Source organism: Triturus cristatus, chromosome 3_1 (assembly GCF_964204655.1).
Source record: "Triturus cristatus chromosome 3_1, aTriCri1.1, whole genome shotgun sequence".
NCBI classification, from domain to species: domain Eukaryota; kingdom Metazoa; phylum Chordata; class Amphibia; order Caudata; family Salamandridae; genus Triturus; species Triturus cristatus.
Genome location: NC_140583.1, coordinates 875,067,572 through 875,092,562, shown reverse-complemented (window position 1 = coordinate 875,092,562; position 24,991 = coordinate 875,067,572). Strand labels below are relative to the sequence as shown.

Below are 24,991 nucleotides of genomic sequence, written 5' to 3'. Positions count from 1 at the left end.
CATGATGGTCACGTGCACTTGCCCATAAGAGTCTCAGAGCAGTGACAACCCTATACAGTGGCTAGCTGGAAGATGTCAAATCCTTGACAGGCAACTGTTTAATCAAGGCCAGTTTTATGTAGCTCTTTCAACCACTACATGTTTTGGACTCAAGCGGTGCGGTCACGTATCACCATGCTGAGGCCATCTCAGTATTGAGCACGACAGCGCCATGGCATTCCTGAAGTCACATTACCAAAACTTTGCAATAATGCAAATACTATGATAAATCTATTTTCATGCTTTTGTAATAAGGAGTAAAGCAAACACATTTTGATACTGGTCATAGCAAATAAAGATTTTGCACCACAGTAAAAATTGGTGAAATTGACCATGAGACCATTGTGAAACCTGTAAAACGCATGTATTGCTTCTAAATAGGTGTATTTGTGTAATATAGGTTTTAAGAAAGAAAGTAAACTGATTTCGCACAAGCGTAAAAAAGATGCAACAGACTGGTTCTGCTTCAAACGTAGTCACATCTGTCAGATTTAAAATGTAGAAAAATATTTGTCTCCATTTCCTATTATGGGAACTCACCAGAAATAGCGTGAATCGTGTGTCGCCATGTTTAGCTCCATTTACGTAACGGTTTGCTCGTTTCATTACTGTACAAGTAGCAAAAATAGTAGAAGGAGATTGGTCTCGCATTTTTTCACCCCTTCAAACTGTGTTCTGCTCCAAGTCTTTCCAAGTTCATAATAAGTTTTACTTTTCCCTCTTCAGAACAAATATACAACGGCCATCCCTTCTGCCTGACCTTTAATGCCATAGTTCCATTTGTTTTCACTATGGGTTATTTGAAGCTCTGGGACGCAGGGTTTATCTTTCAATGAAGCTGAGAAAAGCAGAATAAAAGAAATAAAATTCGCTTTCTGGTTGTGGGTGAAAAGAGTTTGGGCGTGAAATGTAATCATCAAGTTAAAATTCACAATGTTATACATACAACACATTCAATTGGCAGACGTATATACAAATTTCAGTAAGTTTGTGAGTGTAAGGTGTAACTCCCAGACTGAAAACCGGCCTCAAAACAGGAATTTGTGGAACTTGGCCCATGTTTTTTTTTTTTTAAAGTTTTTAACTAAGTTCATGTCCTTCAAACAAATCTAAAACATTTCAATAAAAGAAAAAGTGACACGTTCTGCCTAAGAAGGGATTCAAAATCCCTTTAGAAGAGTTCATTTTAGAGTGAACTAGCTGCCAAGTGTGCGGTAGACAGTATACAAAAGTAGAAAAGTTGTTGAACTAAATGATGTATTCGAAAGAATGTGGTGAGTAAGCTTCCATGGGTGAAGTGCCCTTTGGCACAGAACTGTGTTGTGATGTGTCACTTTGATTCACATCACACTTTCAAAAGTGACATTTAAAGCAGTGAATGATCGGCCTCAGAGCTGTTAACACTCTCTGACATTTTCTCCTCCAGGGGGACCGTGGATTTGAAGGACCCAAGGGGGCTCGTGGACAGATCGGCCTTGGCTTTCAAGGTGAAAAGGTGAGCAGTAAACATGTCACTGGATTGACTTGATTGACAAGGGGAGAGAGAGTAGGGATTGTTGTGAGTTACAAAAGGTGCAGTGAAGCAAAAAAGACCCTCTGAGATTTACGACCAGGGCCTAGTAGTAGTGAATTTGGCGAGCCGTTTTATAGACAATAAACCAGCTATGTCTATTGTTGCTTTTTGGCTTTCTTCGGGACAGAATTGTATTGACTGTGTGGGAACAAAATGGGAACCAAAACAAGGCCTAAAACTACAGCATGAAGCTTTTCCCCGTGTCGCGCTAAGCACTTATCCCTGTAGTCATTTCCCTCATTAAGCCATTCTCTTTCTTGTCACACAGGGCGAATTTGGGCCTCCAGGCTTGCCTGGCCCTATTGGGTTGCCTGGCATTGGAATCCAAGGAGAGAAGGTAAGACTCTTAAAATGGGGTGAAGCCCTTTATCGGCAAGTTGGAAGTTCATGTTTCGAAACTGATCTATACTACTTCTCTTGTCCAGGGCGTCCAAGGACCACAAGGACCGCCGGGTTTAAGGGGTCCCGCAGGGGAAGGGCTGACTGGATCAAAGGTAAGAAACAACGAGAATGAAGCTACAACCAAGAGTCTGTAGGGCCCTTGTCATGGTAAGGCACTTTAAATATCGAACCGTGACAGTGCGTCAAGAATACGAATAATGAGTACCTCCAACGGATAAATGGTGTAACACGGCCTTGGAAATGCAGCTGCACATTAGTATTATTGCATGCAAGTAGGAGCCTGGAAAAGGGATGTAGGCATGACTTTTAGGGTCTTGGGACTGTAACCATAATGAGTAAAAAATTGAAAGTGTTTTGTGTGGAAGAGGGAAGGGATTATACAAGGTCCAAAGTAGCATCATCACATCCTCTGAGCTATTGAGTTTTCAGGTTGGCCGCTGGGCCAGGGTAGTGCTCTTTGAAATGTCAAAAAGCTTTGAGGAACAAATGCATCTTCAGGGCTGTCATGTGTTTCAAGATGTCACTTTCAGTGCTGGTGGGTGGAGGGTGAGAGATCCAGAGCGAGGAGTCTTGTATGGATAATCTGCTACTCCCAATGTTTTTGGACCTTGCTGAGTGGATTTAGAGTTCATTTTGGGAAGTTGAACTTAGATATTTGCGCTACCTGTATGGTGTGAACTTGTTTGAGAGGTAAGATGGCTTCAGGGAATGTAGAGCTTGTCACACTTGATAGTTAAACTCTGCACAACTTGCATTTCTCACCCCTGCACAAACGGGGGTTTGCTTATGGGTACGGATTTTCCAATGCACTTGTAATCAGACCCTAGTGTTACAATCATGGTGCACATTGATCTCACTTGCCAAGTCACTTTCCATTGCTACCAAGACACACAACCCCAAGCAATAGTTTGGAGAACAAGGGGACTTGGGGATTATTGCTCTCAGTCTGAATGGACTAAGAGTTAATAAGGACCCTGAATTCTGCTGTTGCACATAGCTGCACATGAACATTTTGTCAGAGTCTAGCAAAAAGCCTACCTCTCGTTCATATATGTCACATGCTTTTAGTGGGAGGTGAATATGATGTTTGCGCAGGGCGAGTGCCTTGTCGGTGACAGCTGACTTTTGTCCTTCATCGAAAGGGCCTTGAAGCACACTGAGTTCATGCTGGCCCTATGCACGGTTCTGTATTTGGGCTGCCAATCACACACAGCTCAGGAGTTCTATACAACCCGTAGTTGGCATACGTACAAACATACAACTGGTGCACAATCCTTACTGAATAAAAATGTATACTCACCATCCAGCCCTTTTGCAGAAAACAAAAATGTTATTTGCACATTTGAGAATGTGCATCTGTTAATGCTAAACTACCAGTGTGGTTAGTGAATGCCAGCATATTTGTGAGCCCATCAATAAAGCATCTGTGCACTTGCAACCAAGAGTTGCAGGTGATCAAATACTACCACTGTGATCAAATCCTTTCCCATAAAAAATAATCATTCGAATGAAATCACACACTTAAAGTTGACCTCTTTCGCTCTGTTGATGTTAAAACTGTTGGATAAAATACCAGAGCGAGCATGAAGCATCCTGGTTTGAAAGCGATTTGTCATGTTTTCTTCTCTAGGGTGAACAAGGTTTACCAGGAGAAGCTGGAGCTCCAGGAGAGAGAGGATTTGGGGATCCTGGTGCAAAGGTACAGTATACTGCAAGGCAGTCATTCGTCCTCCCGTACAGTAGTTTATACAGTGATATAAAGATGGATTTTGGAAGTGGGTGGCGGTATGGAAAGGTGATCAGAGTAGAAACAAACACAACACATACAGCCCAATAAAAATATGCACAAAAGAGTCACAAAATATGGAATGGACGAGCACTCGTTGGTACTTGAAGGCAAGGTTGTGTATTATCATTCTGAAGATAGAGTTTCAACTCTTTCGTACCCCATATGCACTTCACCCAGCAGTTCCAATATACACTTCAACCAGCAGTTATGTAAGAAACATGCAAGAACTCCCAAGTTTGATAACTAAGTACCACACTTGAAGGTTCACCACAAAATAGTGATTGTAATTGGATTCATATAGCGCTTGCTACCCCTGATGAGGCGTTAAAGCGCTTTACGACGAGTAGCACGCTGTTGTGAAACCCAAGATTAGTGGTTGATCTAGTGGTTATTGTTGGTTATTGCAATTAATCATGGGCTCTCGAAAAATTGCATACATTTACTCCAGTTACTTTGTGATATATTAATACCAGGTCGGTGTAGTCATTAGTCTGGGCTATGTGGTTTCATGTGAATGGTTATTGAGATAGATGGGCTGGTGTAGATTAGGTAATTTTAGATTACAGGCATGGGGTTTTAAAGGAGAGAGGCTATGATCTATGAAATACGGTATCAGCCAATTGCAGAATTTTCAATAAGAAGGATTGAGGCAGACAGGCATGAGACTGAGAGGAGGCTATTCCCAGAAACAGAAGGTATTCACAGAATGGAAGGTAAGAAGAGGGTCACACAGAATGGAAGGTAAGGAGAGGGTCACTCTGAAGAAAGGAGTGAATCAAATGGGAGTAAGTCAAAGTCACTTTTCCATGCAGAATTTGGGAGTTCTGTGTTAGCAAGCAATCGGAGAATGTAAACTGTAAAAAGAAACATTGTACCCAGTGCTCCATATCTGGGGCATACAGCTTAAAAATGTGATTCTAAGCGTACACATCATTTACATACTACGAGCCCTAGCCTGTTGTGTCCCAAGCCTAGGACAGCACTTGAAAACATAGTTTGGAGTATCCTAAACTTGGGACAGGGTATGTACGTTGTACAAGGGGAGTTGGCGCAAAAAAAGGAACGGTCTCATTTAGCAATCTTCCCTCACTATTTTGTGAATGGACATTTCTTTTCACTATCTCACTAAAAATGAGTTATTTGGCACTAGCTGAGTGTCTCGCCAATGCGGAATCAAATTTATGCCCTGTATTGACATCTAAATCTTTTCAAGTGCAGTACATGCATTATATGTATAAGCAAAGTAGAGTGAGAAAGGCCTTTGGGTTCGATTTTGGATGCCCTGGGCTTGTGTCTGTGCACAAGCTGGAGGTGAAATTGTTTTCCCAGACAGTGGAAGCGTATCAGGATGCAGGAGGGAGGAGACCCTACAGTGAAGTGAGGACCAAGGAAACAAGGCTCCTATAGAAATTGGATTAGGTCCTTCCTGCAGTGCTACCACTTGGTAGATGGTGGCAGTGAAGGAGGCTGCAGTCTGTTGTTCAGAGTGAGATGGGACCTTTAGGTGAGACCAGCCTTTTATCTTTCCTGATCACGGTCTTTGTGGCGGTCATCGCCTGGTGCAGATAGATCACACCTCTTTGTGCCTTTGTTGTGGCTGCTCCGGGTTAGAGACTACCCTGCAGTGAGGAGCATCAACCCAACCAAAGGATGTGTCTACAGAACAGCATACAGCAGTAATTTAAAAGAAAGCCACCCCAAACCATGATCCTTTTTAAATCCCTGTTTTCATCACACCTCAGAACAACAACAAAATCTGCTTCATTCCCACACCCTCAACCCCTGAATGTGTACAACTCATCCAGATGTTTTCACATTGGTGTGGAGAGCACCAGTGCATACTGTGCCCTGGGTGGAGTGTTTGGCTCCCCTTTCACAGCGTGCTGCCACATCACCCTCATGTGCCTGTGTTCCAGCCGCACTGCCCTGAGTAAGATTGTAGTGTTACAAATTATAGCTAAAAAAGCTTATTTATTTCAAGCTGCACATGCCTCTTTAAAAAAAAGACAATTGCATCTTTCCATATAGCTACACTTAGGCTTCATTGCTGATTCCACCAGATGATATTGGGTAAACGTTCGAGCAAACTCATTTTAAGCCTGTGCATAGACTAAATGATTTGAGAAGAAAGGAAAAGGCAGTTTTTATCTGTTCAAAGGCTGCATCTAACCACAAAACAGGTTCTTAGTGAAGCTGCAGGAGGGCTGCATTCAACGCACAGTGTGGGGGGAGGCACTCATGGTGGTTGGGGTGTGTTTTCAGTCCATGTTTTGCAGGCTCTCTGTGATGAGCGTGCAGTTATCTGTTGGCGGAGGGAAAAGTACAAATGAGGGGAGAGTAACCCTATGCAAGCGGACCCTTCTATGAGCCACCACTCCCCCCCAAATGTCCAACAGAGACTGGAGAAAGCACTCAGAAGCAGGGAACCAGGGAGGGAGGCCGACAATTACCCTAAATCACTTACAGGGTGTGGAGTGCCTGACAGCAAGAGTGGGTGTCCAAGTGGCCAGAAGGACCAACCAGCAGCACAAATAGTGAATCTGAGCAGATCATTCTGACATGAGATAGCTATTCTAGTCAATATCCATTGGAAGGATACAACTTAATGTGTAAACAACCATAGCTGATAACGGGTGAGCTGAGACGAGAACAGGAGATATCCCACTTACATGAATGAATGCAACACCATGTCAGTTCTACATCTAATTCCATTAGTGTTGGGGTAGGGCATTCTGGGGCACAGTAAGACATATTCCATCAAAAGTTTAGTTTGGTTCTTGGATAATCTAGGAGAAAAAACAATACATCAAATATATGGTTATGCATCACTTTATTTAATATGCTCGTTTTTTAATTTGCATAGGAAGTGAAATGTATTTACCACCCCTTTCTAATAAAAATATAGAAATAAGTGCTATGTAGCAATGCTAAGGCAAAACATAAATGCAGCTTCACAGCTGGGTTTGACACTAGACAGAGGTCAGGAGATCCTCATCTCCTGGGGACTTTACATTTTTGCAAATTGAGTAGACAGAAATAATAAAATCTGCATGTGGTGGTGCTCAGTGACCAATGACAAAGACATAGTGTGAAAATGATGAAACCCATAGGACCCAGTTAGGAGAAGGATTACGATTACAGCTCTGAAGGATTCTTGTTATGATAGAGTTTATGTCTTTCAGTGGTATAACTTTTAGGCTGATGGCAGTATTAGGGTTAGCATTTAGGGAAGGTTAAAGATTAGCGTTAGATTTAGGGTTAAGGTTTTTAGCAAGAATTTTCTTCATTTTGGTATAACTATAGATTCATTTTTAAATTTATTTTAATTTAATTTTGGAGTTTTATATAGCGCAAACTCGACGCAAAGGTATAAGAGCACTTTATAGAGCACCAGTTGTGTTACAGATGGACACATTCATTTTTTTAAGCATGGGTAGATTAATTGATTTGTCCAGAATCACAAGATGTTGAGTGTCCCTGCCGAGACTTGAGCCCAGTACCCCAGCTTCGAGGACGACTGCTCGAGCCGCAAGGCCACATCCTCTCCCCAATATGCATCTTCTTTAATTATGAGTTCTTCATGAACCTGTCTTCATGAATTTATTTATTCATTTTTATGTTGTTCATTATCACATAGATCCAACAATAATGCTTCATTTGTAAATAAGAAATATGCTGCTATTGGACAAATCAGATGAACAAACCCATCCCCTTTGTACAAATCTGCAGATGCAAACTCACAATGGACTTTGCTGTATACATTTTGCTCAAGATACATCTGTTCCAGTGCAAATAGTTTTTAGTTGGTGCTGCTTTTTAAATGTACCCCATAGTCTCTTCTAGATGAAAACAATTGTCTTGAATTGAAAAGAATGACACTATTGAGTTACAAAAACATCTTTCTTTATGTTTTTTCTTTGTTTTAGGGTGAACCTGGCGCTGCGGGACTGGCCGGCCTTCCTGGTCTCCCAGGAGAAGATGGGGCCCCAGGACAAAAGGTTTTTTAATAACTCAATTAAATTCCAGCCTAAAATTAAATTGAATTATTCAAATGGACTGGTGGGAATTCTGCCAACAACTTCAAATTCTGTGAGAGGAGTAGTGTATGAAGAGTAAATATGAAGAGATTTTCTGACCACCCTTGCATACCGTATCTAAATGTACTGTACCCTGATTTTAATGTTCCATTTTATGAGAAAAGACAAATTCATCGAAAATTTGTAGTCCTCCAGGACTCTGCAAGCAGCAACCTCCTGCCTTATCTTTACACCTATCATAGGAGAAAAAATTATGCGAGGACTTTCATGAAAATATGTACAAAGTGTGAAACTTGAGTACCAACTAGCTAGATACTTTTGGCAATTTCCCAGGTGCAGGTTAGCTTGCCCTGTTTAGTTGGAAATGTATGTTGTCACACCCCATTTAGGTTGAGTTTGAACTAGGTTTTCAGCATGCATTTTCTGACTTACTGAAATAGGATTTAAAGTCTTATTCATTATAGCGATACATTTATTATTTTCTTTCTCTTTCATTCCTTTCTACCCTCACCAACCCTCCGATCCAAATCCCTCCCCCACAAAATACTGAAATATTTTGACACAATATGGCAACGAGGATCTTCATGGTGGAGGTCTTTAAAGGCTGGCTTCAATACACCACCCCTGTTAGCCTACAATACAACTGGAGAGTTGAACCACCTCTTTAGAGCCGTGGAAAAGAAAAGTGATGGCTTTTGTTCCCTGCACTTCTTGATTGTCTAAAGCTGGAACAGCATAGTGTAGGAGCCTTGAGAAATTTAGGGGACAACCGAATCGTCAGACAATCTGTGCGGGTACAAGCTTAGGATCCATTTGGCTATTTGTAAGAAGAAAAGGAGAAAAGTGGAGCCTTTATAGACACCAAATCTTTCTCAGAGTTCAGAAACCTGTGTGAAACAGCAATGAAACGTTTCTGGAGAGGGCACTACATGCACTTATTCACTGGGTGCAGATGAGAGTTCTCGGATTCATGCTCGCGACTTGCTTCATCTTTAGCCGCTTCCTCTTACTTCTTTAGGCGATCAAACCACTCAAATTCTTTTTCTCCTCTCCTGTAAATGTTAGGATGTTGCACTCTGCCTCAGGTGGGAGGCCATCACCAGAAAGTGGTTTGATCAGCATGTTGCACGACTATCAGGGCAGCTTATGAATGACACTGACACAGGCTTATTTTCAAGGCTACCATGGAAAGTTAAGCACTGTTAGGTGACCAGTGTCTCAGGGCCCGATTCACAGAACTAACTTAAGGCAAAATCCTAAACTTGCTACCATTTTGGTATTCACAGAAGGCACTTACTCATTTTGGTATTCACAGAAGGCACTTACTCATTTAGTTAGGATTTTTCTCAGTTTAGGAGTAGTAAAGTTAGGAATCCTAACTTTAGGACTCCTAAATGCCTTCTGTGAAAACCGAAAGTCTTAAAGATAGGATTTTTCTCAGTTTAGTCGTAGTGAAGTTAGTAGTACTAACTTTACTACTCCTAAACTGAGAAAAATCCTAACTTTAAGACTTTCGGTATTCACAGAAGGCATTTAGGAGTCCTAAACTTAGGACTCCTAACTTCTGTGAATACCGAAATAAGTAAGTGCCTTCTGTGAATACCAAAATGAGTAAGTGCCTTCTGTGAATACCAAAGGATCGGCTCCTCTAGGCAATGAAGACTGAAGTGAGTGTGGGACCTGTATATAACGAATTAATTCTGTGTCTGCCAATTCATATTCACCCTGAAGCGTGCTGAAGGACTTGATCTCCCCTTTTCCCCAAATATCCGTAATAGCTGAGATCCCAATAAGGTCCCACTTGTCGAAGCCCCTTGTCTTCCACAGGTCGCCCAATTTCTCAGAATCCCAAAGAGGGGTGGCTAATGTTATTCTGTGTGTCCAACCAAGAAAATGAGTGGCGTCGTGCCAAATTTGAACTGAGTGCTTCGTGGGGCCTGTTAGTTTGAATCGTTTAGGTCGGGAGTATAACGCCCTACCATAAGTGCCACCCGGAAGGAGCCATCTGTCCATGGCGTAAGCTGGGTCGTCCGCACGACCATACGTGCCATGATTAATGGCTGCCAGTTGGGAAGCCCAAGAGTATTTCTTGATATCGGGGAGGCTGATGCCTCCATCATACCAGTGTAGCGTTAGCTTGTTCAAGGCGATTCGAGGTTTGCCGTCCCATAATAGGTCCCTCTGCAGGCTCGCAACCTCCTTAAAATAACGTGCTGGAACTAAATCCAAGGTATTTTGCAGGGCATACAGGTAAAGCCATCATTTTAAATAGAGTAGCTCTGCCCAGGAGTGAAATAGGGAGAGTCTTCCAGCTGGCAATGTCACTTTTAAGTCTACGAAGAGGGGGATGGAGATTTTGGGCATAACGGACCGAGGGGTCCAGCGATACAAAAATCCCCAAATATTTAAATCCAACCATGTTGATTTGTATTGGGCAGTTCCGGGGAGGGACAGGAGGGTCCCCCCTCAGTACAAAGACTCTACTGTTTTTATTCCTCAATTTACGTTTCTTCCCAGATAGGGTGGTCTTTGAGCTCAATCCTACTTTTATTCCAAAGGTTCATCCCCCTTTTCGTTTCAGTCAGGAAGTGGTGCTACTGATTTTTCCTTCTGAGACGGAGGGTGTTCCTTCCACATTACATATGAGGCATACATTATCTGTCTAGTTGGCCAGGACCCAAGATTTTCAGAAGTCAAAGTCTCTGTTTCTCTTGTATATACAGCCAACAGAGGTAGCAAGGTCTCCACTCAAACTATAAGCAGATGGGTTTATCAGGCTATATCTTAGGCAGCCACTTCAGCTGGAAAGATTCCCCTATTGATATTCGGGGGAGGCCCACACCAACAGTAGCTGCATCATGGACAGAAGCAGGTGGAGCATCCCTTCATGAAATTTGTAGGAAGGCAACATGGTCGGCAGGCATTACGGATTGGATTTATCAGCAGGTTCATTCGGTGCTACTGTGTTGAAAACAGCAATGATGTCATTGTTGTCTTATTGAATTTTTTTTAGCAACTTATGTGTCGGTGTGCATGACTGAGACGAGGAGATGAGAGGATAATGACCCTAGTACTTACTGTTAATCTTCATTACCCCGATTTGGAGTCCTCTTCCTCCCGGTCCAAAACTTCTTGTTTCCACCCATTCCACATGTCCACTTTATCTTCTAGTTGGTAATTCACAGGAACACCAGTGGGTGGGATGAGCATTTCTTCTAGAAATGGAAGAAGAAGACAGCCTCAAGCATTCTGAATCATAGATCCCTAGCGTGGCTAGAAGCTCTGTCGGAGGTGGAGTCACCTCACAAGAAAGGACTGGGGCGAGGAGGACTCCAGATTGGATTAATGAAGATTTATGGTAAGTAATAGGGTCATCAATGTGAGTATTCCTCCAAAGCACTGGACATGATTCTATTATGGCCAGAATCCATAGTTATCCCAAAGAGTGTTACTGCGTGTCCATGAAGAATCTCTGAAAATGGGAATAATAATATCCGCAGTGATGGCACTTACAGCAGTAAACATTTAGTGCACTCCTTCAAGTAACAGCAAAGGAAAGGCCAATTAGGAATTTAAAATGGCACCCGGATATTCTGAAAATGGTGACGTACCAAAAGAAGACATATCTAGATGTCTGTGAACATGTTGGCTTGATAGGACTGCATTTGACATGAGTGATTCTTCTTTTCCTAAACAACATACCGTGTTGCAAGAAATGTAGAATTATGTTTTCATCTTCTGTTCTTAGGGAGAGCCGGGGCTCCCAGGTTTCCGAGGCCCTGAAGGTTCACCAGGAATTGGAATACAGGGTGAAAAGGTAAGCCATTTTTATGATGATAGTAATAATGATAACATTTGTGGCACCATGCACATGGGGTATTCCAAATCATGCATAGGTGGAAGATTATTAGATTAGCACTCTTCGTTGCTGGATCAAGCATTTCTTTTTTTTCTTTTTTTTTTTTCTGTCAGTAAATTTTTATTTGATTCAGACCACAACTGAGATCAACAAATACAAAGATAAAATTGTTATATTTGATTTTAAAATGATTAGATGATAACACTTTTGCTTTTAAAACACACTATAAAATGGAGCAGTAAAAATGTTCTATCGCCTACCCATACAACATTCTATAAAGATAAAAACTTCTGATTAACTTTAGAACAGCTTCAGTAAACTTTTTAAAAACCTATACATGTTATGGCATACAAACACATTGACTGGAGAGTTACACAACATAAGTAAATCTTGGGCCAAGAGTGCATTATACTTTAATTGAAGTGGAATTATATATCGACTTTGTGCCGCAACTATACTCGCATTAGGAGAGATTAGTAAAACGTGAAGCAAATCTTGACGGCCACCTTTACATAACTCACATATGCCTCTGGGATTATTTGTACCTTCCCAGCTAGCTAAGAATGTTGCAAGAGGGAGTATACCCAAACGTAAGAGTAGGATACAGCGCCTTACCCCGTGCTCTAGTTGAAAACGTAAATAGGGAGCATAGGTTTTAAATTCTATGTTTTCTACAAACACTTTATAATGCTTCAATTGAATGCAATGCCCTTTATCCAATTCATAACTGATTCTAGGGGCCAAATGTTTTAAAAACAATTTCAAGTGTGCTGGAGACCACTCCTGTAAAAGTGCGACAGTGCATTGAGAAACCTCACAGGATTTTTCCATATTCCTATTAAAAGTATACCCAGACGCTTCCTCTCTAAAAGTCTCCAGTTTTAACAGATGCCTTAAGGTATCTGGCGCTGCACGTAATAAGTTGTACGCCCACCTGATGATATTTGCAATTACTCTAGCAGACATTTCCGTTACCGATAGCTCGAGACGTATTGCTTGGACTGGTACCGAATGCAACACTTTTAACAATTTTCGGAGTATGGTTCCTTCCTTTACTTTTATAGATTGCCATGTTTTAATGTGTGAATTCCATGGCATATGATAGAATCGGTGGAATTTTCATACCATAAACCTCCAGCATTGGTGTGAAATGTCTGTTTCCCGTAGAGAGATCTAGCAGTTGCACTTTATAGAAAGACCAGGAGGCTGCGGAAACCCGAGGGTCATTTCAAATGGGATAGAATGAGGGGATCCTCTCAAGACATAATAGATATCCTTCTTCTTCATCTCTTTCTTCTACTTTGTCTTGTAATAATAATAATATTAATGACGATAATGATAATAATAAATAATAATCATCATCATCACTATCACAATAACAATAATAGTAATAATAATAATAATACAAATGTATGCACCATCATTATTATAATAGGACCACATAATGAAAAGTTAATTTCTAAAACGATGCTGAAGACAATAATATTAAAACAAATAACAACAAAACAACAACAATAATAATAATAATAATAATACGAATACTCATTTATACACAGGATAACACTGCGAGTCATTCATATATTACATCAATATGCCAGGGCAGCTAGAACCTCCAGAATGTTGATCTTTCGTTGAAGCAGAATAAGTGCCGAGGCCTGCCAGGGAGACAGTGTCCACAAGAAAACACTTTTATTTGTGGAGAAAATATTCAACCGTCTATGTCAACGGAGCAGGGCAAGGCACTACCATTTTGGCCAATAATGCAGAGGAGATTTTATTTTCAAATAATAGACTGTTGTTTTCTTCGTTTTCATAATCCCCTTGAACTGTATTTAATTTACTCTATTATTCACATGCATTTTATTTCCAAATAAGGACCCCTCATTTGGTTGAGGGTCTTCTGCTTAAACCCATTGTGTTGTTTTAGCAATTGTTCTTCAGGTTTGTTCTTACAGGGCCCATATGACAACACATTCCGCCCACCTAAGAGTGGCATAAGTGTGCAAAACGCAGATTTGTAGCCAGAATTTATAAATCTTCATTTGAATCATCAGAATTTAAATATTTTTAAGGCAGCATATTGCTCATACTACTGTGGAAAATCTAGTAATGGTGACCGGAGATGTGGGAGATGGACACGTAAAATGTTCAGGTAACTCACAAAGGCGTAATTTTGTATGTAGTCAGACACCTCCTCTATGAATAATCTCACCCTTAAATAATGGCTACTAAGAAGAAGTTTTTTTCTCCAGGGTGGAATATGGTGTGAATTGCTCTAATATTTTACACCAGAAAAAGGCTAGTGCAATTTTTCATACAATGTAAATGAAGACAATTTTTTTACCATATTCCAGCTCAAGCAGCTCCTCACAGGAGAGGCACATGCAACAAAAAGCGTTTGAACTGTTAATTGGCTGAGTTAAAAGCCACCGAAAATATTTCTAGTGCCTGTTAATAATTAAAGGAGGATCAGCATCTCATGATAGCTGAGATGCTAATGATTATTAATAAATTGTCATCTATTACCGCAGTATGAATTTTCTGTGGAAAGCTAATCACATGAGGTGGTGACGTAGATCGAGAACAACAAATCCAACTTGCTCGCCATGCTCAGAAGGAACATTCCTCCTTGTCCTGTCCCGCAGACAAAGCACATGATGATCATAGAGACTACTGGTGCCAATAGAACTGGGAAAGCCAAAAATGTGGGCACTTTACTTGTCCAGCATGTGCCAAAGAGATATTCTTTCTTTGAACTGAGCTGGCCGCCCACTGCTCTGGCTCAGGCACCTACAAGATGGCAAGGCCCGGGACCAGAGTTCAATTCCCGCCTCGGCGGGTCTTGGGCTCAATTTCCTCAGACCTGTTAATTCTCGCATCGGTGCCTATTCTAATCATGGGTCCCACTCTGCAACTCTGGGCAATAGCTTGCTTAATCTCCACAACGGCCCCAACAGCGCTGGAATGCCTGGCTTCACCTTGGGGGTGCCCAGGAGTGGACATTTCACAGGGAAAAGCCAGGAAGGGTTCCACAGCGGTATGAGTACAGCGCCAGGACACCCTAGGGAAACAGTGCGCTATACAAGTACAACACATTTACATTTACTGTCTGAGACAGCACTTATATCCTTTCTGATAACGGTGCACTTTTATGTGGCTAATTTAATCGAAAATCAATAATAAATAATTTACATTATGCTTTTACAGCATACGCTTCCTGGCCGTGTTAAAGAAGGAAATAGCCAAAAATAAACAAGCATTGTAAAGCCAGTAAGTCTGGCTTGCATTTTGAGACCTGACTAAAACATTAAAAACGTCTGCAGCACAGAAAAAAGAAACCGTTAAAAAGCATGCTCAGGTGAATTAAAAAACCAAAAAAAAAATTGTTTTGTATACAATGTGTGAAGATTCATTGTACTTTTCAGATGTAAAATAGCCATTCATGGTTGTAGTCTGTAATATTGTGTACGGAATTTCAAGTAACAAGACTATTTTGATCAGAATATTGAAGACGAAAATATCGAAAAAGTGCATAATCATAAGCAAACATTTATGATTTTTAGCTCTACATCTAAATACCTTGAAGATATACACACATACAGATACACACATACACACACACACATATTTATATATATATATATATATATATATATATATATATATATATATATATATATATATATATATATATTACCTACTGGCGGTCGCCAGTAGGTAGTTATAGTTAGGACCCTGTTTCCATAGGAAAACCGCAACATTCTATTTTGAATAACTTTGGCGTCGGTCGACGAATCCTCGCGAAATTTTCAAAATAGGTGGGCCCCGCGGCGCTCCGCTCCTACCCTGAAAGTCTCGGGGGGATTCGTCAAGCGGGGGCTGAGATAAAAGGGGGGTCCCAAAACGCGTTTTTCCCATGCATTTTTCCATAGGACCTTTAGACACAGCTACAGCCCGAACGGCTGAACAGAGTTCCTTGAAATTTGGCAGAGAGGTAGTCTACAGGTCAAGGAAGTGCCTTTTGTAGGTTTGGTGTAAATCTGTTCAGTAGATTCTGAGAAAATAGCCTTTAAATCAATAGATATATCTGAGCCAGCTTACGGTGCGCTTACGGTGCGCTTACCGGTGACGTGCGCGAGCGCGATTCTGATTGGCTGTTCGATCTAAGTAAACATTCGAATCGGTCGAAACCAGGAAGCGGCGGCCGCCATTTTCTCTCTCGCACTCTGAGGGGGGCAGCATAAACAAAGTCAAAAAACATCTAAAGGGGTAGTATATTTAGTTCTTAACCACCCAGCATCGATATAGGTGTCCCCCAACAACCCCCAAGGCCAAAAAAACAATTTAATTTTTTTTCGAAAAATCGCCGATTACGCTTACTATAACTCGCGCGACCGCAATCCACTGCTGATGACGTCACATATTACATCACTCATGACATGGTCAGTGACATCACTGATGACGTCATCCTTGTGATAGAGTGGCGGTCGCGTGAGTTATAGTTATCTGAACTAACTATAACGGGGGAATTTCAATGGTTTTTTACGAGTGAAATGTCCAGCTAACTATAACATGTGTGAAACCTATGGTTTTTTAAGTGAATATATATATATATATATATATATATATATATATATATATAGCAGCTGCACTCTCAAGAGAGACTCAGAAACGAAGGACATTTGATTGTATCTGTCTGGAACATGTGACTATATCGCAGAGTATAGTTCAGTATATTTCAGTTGATAGGGTGAACTAACATGACACGGTTGTATGAGGCACCAAAGAAATCACCAATACATAATAAATCAACAAACAAACACATTGCAAGCTGGAAGGATGCGCGAGATAGGGAATGGACCCGCAAGGAGGCTTTGTGTCAATAAGATATCACTGTAATGGTGATAGTAATACCAATGGAAGCATAGGCATTTACAGTGCCAAAGCTGAATCAAGTGACACAAGCCACCGTGGAGTGGTGTGGCTCACTGGTTAGAGGCAGCAGACCCGGAAGCAGAGGACGGCCCGGGACCAGGGTTCAATTCCCGACGCGGCAGGGTCTTGGACCAGGGCCAGCGGACTTGATAATTCTCGCCTCGGTGCCTACTCTAACCAGGGATCACACTCGGCAAGTCTGGGCATTAGCTTGCCTCATCTCCACAACGGCCCCCCACATTTGCCGGGGATGCCTGGTTTCACCTTGGAGATACCCATGAGGGACCATCTCACAGGGATAGCCAGGACGGGTTCCCCAGCGGTCTGCAGTGCGCTTTACAAAAAACACATACATTTACAAACACTTGTGAGTCTGGAAGCGAGAGCAACACAATTGTGCATTTTCTGATGGTTTGTATTGTCACAGTAAACCTTCATATTAACTTTACAGTTCTAAAACTAGCTCTTTATGTATTTGCATTGTTAAGGTTTGGCCTAGGGCACACAATTGATACAACTTGAAACGTTTGGCATATATTCTTTCAATAAATTGACATGCTGGATTCATCACATATCGTGTGTTGCCAAAAAACTGCTCCATATTGTCCATCGCTGTAAGTAGGACGGATTCGTCCTTCAATTTTCAAATTCATCCTTAACCCCTCGGGACGTGGCAGACATTTTAAGGAGGGTCTTGGAGCCATGGAAGACCAAGAGCCATCGCATTATAGTGTTCATGGAGAAACAATTGGCTGCGCGCTGAGTACTAGGCGAGGTGCATGCCACTACCCACTGTGGGGCGCATCTAGCACTCTCTGCAGCCATAGTCTCTCCGATTCCTTCCTACTTGGAACTGCAGTTGGAACCTGCCTTTCCTCCAGCAGCACCAGCAGTTCCTTCTTTGGTTGCACTCTTGTGGGGGCCCCTACAGACCCCTATCTACCTCCCATGAGGGAACCCTTAAATCTGCTCTATCCATCAAGTGTGAACCCCCTGCAGTGACTTCTCCTCAAGTGGGGATTTAACACAACCCTTACCTTTAGTTTGAGAGTCCTCAGCAGCACCTCTTCATTCTTGTACACTCTCCTCCAGGTCCTCTCTCACGGTGAATGTCCTCTTTGGCCCACTCCCTTCCTGTAAGCGCCCCCTTTGTGTGCAGCAACTCCCTCACTAATAAGGGTCCTCTGCAATTACATTCTCTTCCTGTGTGTCCTGCTGCAGCCTCCATCTCTCCCCAGGCACACCCTGCAGCACATTATCTCACTCCTGTGAGACTCTGTGCAGTTCCTTCCTCCCTCCTGTTGGGGGCTCCCTGCATCCTCCCTCTCACTAAGGGAAATGCACTCCTTGAACTCTAAGCAGCTCTTCTCGTTGTAACATTACAGCAGTGAGGACCGCCTACTTCCCCACAGAGCAGGCGCTCAACCCACTGAGTTAGCTTTTATGATTGCACTACCTCTGCCTCAGGTGTTAATGCCTTGAGTAGTTTGATTTTTAAATTAAATTTCAGATTTTTCAAATTGAGTTTTAATTTAACTCTTTAAAGGTGGGACCATATAGAAGTACATCTGTTAAAAAAATCCTACTACTGCTCATTCGGGGTAAATAAATTGTGTTGCACTGTCTGCAGCACTGCTGCATAAATGTGGATGAGTGTCTAGACGCTGCAAAATAAAAAAAAGGTTGTCACCTCTAGGCATGAAATGTTGGAGAATGATAGGGTTGAGATGACAATATAGTGTAGCTTGGTAAAAACATTTTCTCAACGAGCCAAATCAATTTTCCTTAGTAATGTTTGTTTTCCTTGTGTGTCTGTCTTTTGTCCATCTGAAATGCATTCTCCTCTGGTGTGAGTTAGATATTGCCAGGAAGGCTGCCTAACACTTCTCTCTTCTACTCTTGCAGGGTGACCAGGGCCAAAGAGGTATTCGTGGATTGCCAGGACCTCCAGGATCATCTGGTCCAGCCGGGCCAAAGGTAATTTTTAAGTCATTTTGTATATGTGTTTCTGGTCCCACATGACACTATAGACTGAATATAATCGCATTTACCTACTCTTGGAAGGTAGACAATGTAATGAATACTGTTATATAAAGGATGGTTTGTGAAATGAGTTATAAAATGTTCTATTCTACAGAGAGAGAAATGTAGTAGAGTATCCTTAAAAGAAAGAAATGTGAATTCATTATGAACCTGAAGGACTCAATGGAAGTGCTTGGTGTGGTGGAGTCCCTTTACACACAATACATTCACAGCACCACCATTGGGTCATATAGAAAGGCCATTAAGATATGTGTCTGCTGTGCCAGTCTACTGTTACCAAACTTCTGTACACTACCAATTTTCACTATTGTATATCGGCACTTCATTTTTGATGATATTGGGACTTTTTTTATTCTCAGAGGGGCTGGTGTCTTATTGACCTGAATAGCATCTAACAGTCTGTTTAGAGACCTTAGCCCCCCCTACAGTGAGATTTGAGGGATTTAGCCACATCCACAGTCAAATGTCGGGGTGAGCCCTACTGGGAGGGTCAGTGGTGTAACAAAGACCCCCGCAACCCCTGAGTGCAGGGGGCCCCTAGCTTCAGGGGGCCCCCTCAGCACAGTACACTAGCCTGAGAACTCCTGAGTGAGTCCGGAAGGGGGCCCCTCCATGTACTTTGCAGGGGGACCCAGCACGTTTCGTTACGCCCCAGGGGAGTGTGAAAATTAAGGATGGACCGGCGGAGTTTTTTTTGACAGGATGGTCTTCTAAAAAACATGCTTGCAACACTAGCTGCTGGGGAAGTGATGCATTATGAGCGCCAATTTAATGGGGCTATTCCCCTGTCCACAATGAGTTTTGGGGCTTTAGCATCCCCCACAATCAGTTACTTGGTGTTATGATCAAAAGGACACTTACTGGGAAAAGGGTCCTTCAAGTCAGAGGTTAATGTAGGAAACATATTATGCCAGCTTCTGCCTCCTGATTGGTCGCTATCTCATGCACTATCTTGAGTCTTGATGTATGGCTGTGCTGCTCAGGTGTCTGGTTAATACAAAAGGGTCTACTGACCTGGAGTTTTGGTGGACTTAACGACGGCAAAGTTGCGTCGAGCAGCCGAACACTCTCACAAAAATGTCATACGCACATCAACACTTTTTTAAATGGAGACATCTGACCAACCAGGGCAAATCAACTAAAGAAAGTAGTAATACACATGCTTGAACTAGTCACAAAATGAAAGTTTAGAAAAAACTTTGGAACCAATTCGCAAAAACATTCAGGTGTACAGGAAATAGCCCTACAAGAGTACTCTTTTATGCACTCTTACATGCTAGTGTGAATCGGTCCAAACCATACAACTCCATGTTCGTAAAAACACAAAGAGGTGCTATTTGTAATATTTATGAATATTCCCATTTTAGTCCCATCGTATTCCCATTGCACATTTCTTGCTGCAAATTCATAAATGCACGCGAGCGTATGAATTTCGTGAATAGGCCCCCTAGTGTTCACCTGCCAACTGCTCCCTGATCTATGCAGAGGCAGGCTCCCCTGCTGAACATGAAACCACATGTCATGGTATTAGGAGCCAGGGGCTGGACAGGCCAGTTGGGATATAGGAAAAAGCCCCAGTAAGTTACTTTCAACCCTAATGTCCCTTGAAAACAGTGCAGCTCAAGGCGCTTGAATGCTCTAATGCAGCAAGGAAGTAATTCTTGCAGATTCTGTGTAGAACCTGAAGAGGGTTGGTCTTATATGCGGAGTTCACCTGCCTGTTGCAATATCAGTTTGGTATTAAAACATTTTTTGGGGTGCTTTTAGCTTCCAACCCATCCCCAAGCGGGGACCAGTCCAGTTTGCCCATCTCTGTTAAGGTATTCATTGCTGGCACTTTTAGCTTGGCCAAGGTTGTCACTACGCAGACGTGTGTACCTAAAATGGACTGGCACAGACAGGTGAAGCCCTTTACACACATTCTCGAATGAGTACACACACCTTGTTCATTGTATATGATTTGATTTAAATGTGTATTCTGAGGAACATTTGCCAGAATGCCAGGGCATGATTGGGTCACTTTTAGGCCAACTTCCTGGAATCAGTTCATTAAAACATAGAATGGTGGCAGTGCTAGGTTACTCTTCTATGTGGAGCAATATTGTTAGTTTCTGTAGATAGTCTAAGTTTCAAGGCATTATCTTTTCTTGTTCTTAGGGTGAATCTGGTATCTCTGGACGCCTCGGAATGCCGGGTCCACCTGGTCGCTCCATCGCTGGGCCTAAGGTAAGTCCTTAGTGGATACACGTGCAAGAAATCGGAAAAAAATATTGACGTTTCCTTGTTTGTGAACACAGTGCTTAAAAATATTGCTTTTACTGGTCTCTGGACCCTGAGGAATTTCGAATTATAATGCAACTAACCATATTATGCTGAATTCTGCACGAGTTGGTTATTTATTATTATTCAGTGGTAAAGTTCTCAAGAGTCCCAGGTCCAGCAGTGAGTAGCCCATTCAGTGCAATGTTTGCCCTTGCATCCTGGGACTTACAGTTCTCATTAAGCAATGGATGAAGATGGCTACAAATCCAAGAATGTGAAGGCAAACACCTGAAATAGACGAGCTACTCACGAATGGACCTGGGAAACTCGTAGGACTTTCAATTGCTGTGTGATGTTGCTTCTTGTAAAGTCGTTACGAGGTTGAGGAAAGGATGGTAGAGAAAGTCAGCCAACTAAGGTGCATTTCCGTCCAGTTTTCAAATGAACTTCAGAAAAGAGTACATTAATAACAGTACATAACTACCCATATGAACATACTTAAAGGCACGTTTGTGAAGTGATATTTTATGTCAGTGCATGTATTTCACTGATTTGCTATGGTTTTACTATTTCATGATCGCCAGCAGCACTGCACGTGGCACCAAAATGGTCCGAAAAATAACCCATAGCACAGGTCCTGTCCAGCAGTCAGTGAGCGTAAACTAATATGCATGAGCCAGAGACTGAGTTATCTAGGTATTGTGATGGATGTGTGAAAGCAAAGGACAAGGGAAAGGGTCCGCCTGTTGGGGCAAGAATGTCCTCTGCATGCGGTACAGTTGCATTCTCTAGAGCTGAGTAGCCATCGGCAAGTTTCTGGTATCCCGGTTTTTGATGATGGCCTCAGCCTCACGCTAATCTCGTATGTGCATGAAGGCCTAGTCCTGTCCCTTGACATAATGGAGGTCCTGGACCTGTTCTGAATCTGGACTGGCACACAAAGTGTGTCCTCGTTTGTTTGACAGTGGACTAATGTTCCTAGGTCTAGTCTGAGGAGTGGTGGTATCAGCCTACTGTGTTTTGTGAATCAATAGTTATGACCAGACCTTTTAATCTGTGTCACAGGAGTGGAGGCATTCTGGCCTACTCATGTAAAGTCTCACTGCTATTTGATAATTCAAGTCCTAGCACTAACATCCCATTGCATGCTTGCATGTATGAATATGCGTGGCCTGAGTGGTGCATACATTTTGTGTATGAGTGAATCAGAGTACTGGAAGCCTGTGGGTCCAGTTTTGGAAGCCCTTTGACTGTTCATGTACAAAAGATGGAGTTGAGGATGTTTTCCCAGACAGTGGAAATGTATCCCTGACCATACTGAAACTGGAGGAAGGTGACCTAGACACTGATGTGGGGAAATAAGCGACAGGGCTACCTATAGAAATTCGATTTGGTCCTTTTGATGCAAGAGCTGCAGATTAGTCTTCCTGAGCACTGCCAGTTGATTGACAGTGAAGGTGAAGGGCGGGACACCATTCTCTGTTTTTCAGAGTGTGTAGGGTCCTTCAAAGGAGGTCACTCTTTTGCCTCTTGTTTATTGTTGACGGTGGCCATTGATAACCACTTGCCGAAAGCAGATATCTTATTGTGCCTCTGTTGTTGGTGCTCCAAACTAGACATAACCTAACTGAGAGGACCATCATTCTACAGAAAGGCTGTGTCTGGAAGACAGCATGGAAAGATCACATGAAAGAGGAACCAGCTCAAACCAGCCTGAGAGTGTAGACAGATAATTTACATCTCCTGCCTGCTTTATCTGTATAAAATTGGGAGCTGCAGCTACACTTTTTTTTCCAATTCCTGGTTCCTTTTGAACAAGAAAGACAGTGTTCTGCAAACTGCCCTGAGGACTGTTGTGTGACCAGAGCTGGCATCTGTCTGACAGCCAGCTTCCCAGAGGTGAGGGAACATCACCTCGAGTCTAACCTGGAGGAAACCCCTGTCCTGAAATGCCTGGAGGCTGATCTGCCTGAGAAGAAGAGGGAAGGAGAGTGCCGACCCTGCTGGAAGTGCTGACTACCACGGTTAGCAGAAGCAGGTGACCCCTGAGCTAAGGCTCCCTCCACCCAGAAAACTCCAGAGAGAGTGACTGACATGCTTGCAGATCGGAGCGTGGACTTTCTTGCCAAAATAAGTTGCACAGTGGAACATATAAAGTGAGAACAAGCAAAAGGCACATCTCTGACCCTGAAAATTGCCTAGACTGTGGCACTGTCTTAAAGTATGTCTGAGCAAACTGCACTACTGTGACCCTGCACACTTGTGCTTGAAGCAGGCTGTGCCACTGCAAGTCAGGAAGCATAGCTAAAGCAGACTAATCTCCCTTAATAACTGACTGGACCTAGCCGTTGTAGAATTGCCGTGAGTAGTGTTGGAGCTGCACCGCACTGAGAAGAGCCTTTGGCTGCCCTGTGACTTCTCACCCCAACTCACCCTGCACCCGGAAGAGGGCCTGCAAATGACCTAAGACAGACAACAATGCCAGTGCCTGCCCTCCAGCCAGACTCCAGATAGCAGTCTCTGCAGCTGCTGCATCCACAAATGGGAACAGTGTGCTAGTGCCCTCGCAGCTGACACTTCATGCCCCTGGCGGAGGTGGAGGGAACAGAAGTATACTGGTGAGAGTAAAGGACTCCTATTGGTGAGATTAACATACTGGGACTACGAATATAAAACTGAGTACACAAACCCTGAATGAGAAGGGTAGTTCTACACTTGTGCCTGAAACCTGCTGTACCATATCTTACACTGAGCTAGGGAATAGTCGAGTGATGGGAAACTAGACCCCTGGGTATAGTATTATTCGGACCTGCATATTGTAATTGTAGTATTTCGTTTTTGAGGATATTAAAATGCTTTCTTTTGATAAAAGGCATGCACTGTGATGGATAATCAATTACTGTGCTACAAGGTGGTTGTCGTTTTCTGAGCTTGATGCACCCCCAGATGACGTCTTTGAGAAGCCTGTGAATGCTCACTGTCGCTGCCACTGAGAGTCAAGTGCTGAAGGGGTAGTGCTTGCCTCGGTTTGTGGAGCGACTTGTAGGATGTGTTCTGGACATCAGAGGCAAATGACCCCAGCCTCCAAGGATGAGGCCCAGTAGTCCCTGTTTGCCGCATGGTCCCCGAGAGGAGTCTAACATAGCCCAAAAGAATGGCTTAGTAAAGTCTGTATGGGTCTTCATACAAGCAAGGACAATGGCGCTCATACACATTGTTTGATAACAAAAGGCAACCATAATTGTGGTCCACGGGGGCCATCACACCCACGGGTCCCTCTGCCTGCTGTACTACTGGTAGCTACCTCCTAGGCCCACAATGATTGTTTGTGAAATTTAAAAAAAACTGATTAAACAGGTGGTGTCCCTGAAAAACATGGCTGTTAGACTGATAGTTGTTATGACGGTTAACTACAAAACTTGGCATTCATTACCTGTACAAGTCTAGAAATGGTCCACACTTGAGGCTGAAGAGCATGGTAAGCATATGCCGTTTTAATTAACTGTACAAAGCGCTACCCAGAGTCAGGTGGCAGTTTTGAAATTCTAGATACGTCCATTAGAAGCTTTGAACATATACTGATACATCTATTTCTAAATTACAGGGTGACGTTGGCCCAGCTGGTCCTTCTGGCCCCATCGGAGAACAAGGAGTTGGAATTCCTGGCCCTAAGGTAAGCTGAAGCCTGAATAATATAATTGATCTCGGCCCTAGGGACATATAAAAGGTACAGTGGGCACTAATTCAAGCACTGAAAATAATGTACAATTAGGGTACAATGGTCTCCTCGCACCGCTGGGCCCTAATGCCGCCACACCTAATACACCTATTAGAGAGATACCCCCGCTATGCCCATAATGTACATTCTCCTTACTAACCACTTTCAATGGTAAAACATCAAGGGCCTAATGGTCTCAATGGTATTTCCTGAGCATCAACAAGTGTTTTTAGCATCAATCATGGCACCCACCTGTACGAGAACACAAGCAGTTCTGGGAAAAGAGAGGGCTTTTTGGTTACCTGTGGCCACCAGAGCTGGATAGTGTTCGTCT

At 42.7% G+C, this 24,991-nt stretch overlaps 1 protein-coding gene across 1 annotated transcript in view; it reads left to right on the top strand.

Moving 5' to 3' along the window:
- LOC146861224 (uncharacterized) overlaps positions 1-24,991 on the top strand; it is a 213,613-nt gene that overhangs the window by 106,539 nt on the left and 82,083 nt on the right. The window contains exons 15-23 of the mRNA XM_085645359.1: positions 1,466-1,534; positions 1,881-1,949; positions 2,038-2,106; positions 3,645-3,713; positions 7,730-7,801; positions 11,589-11,657; positions 18,540-18,611; positions 20,835-20,903; positions 24,544-24,612. Of these exons, the coding sequence (XP_085501485.1) occupies positions 1,466-1,534; positions 1,881-1,949; positions 2,038-2,106; positions 3,645-3,713; positions 7,730-7,801; positions 11,589-11,657; positions 18,540-18,611; positions 20,835-20,903; positions 24,544-24,612 (627 nt within the window). The remainder of the gene's footprint in view (positions 1-1,465; positions 1,535-1,880; positions 1,950-2,037; positions 2,107-3,644; positions 3,714-7,729; positions 7,802-11,588; positions 11,658-18,539; positions 18,612-20,834; positions 20,904-24,543; positions 24,613-24,991) is intronic.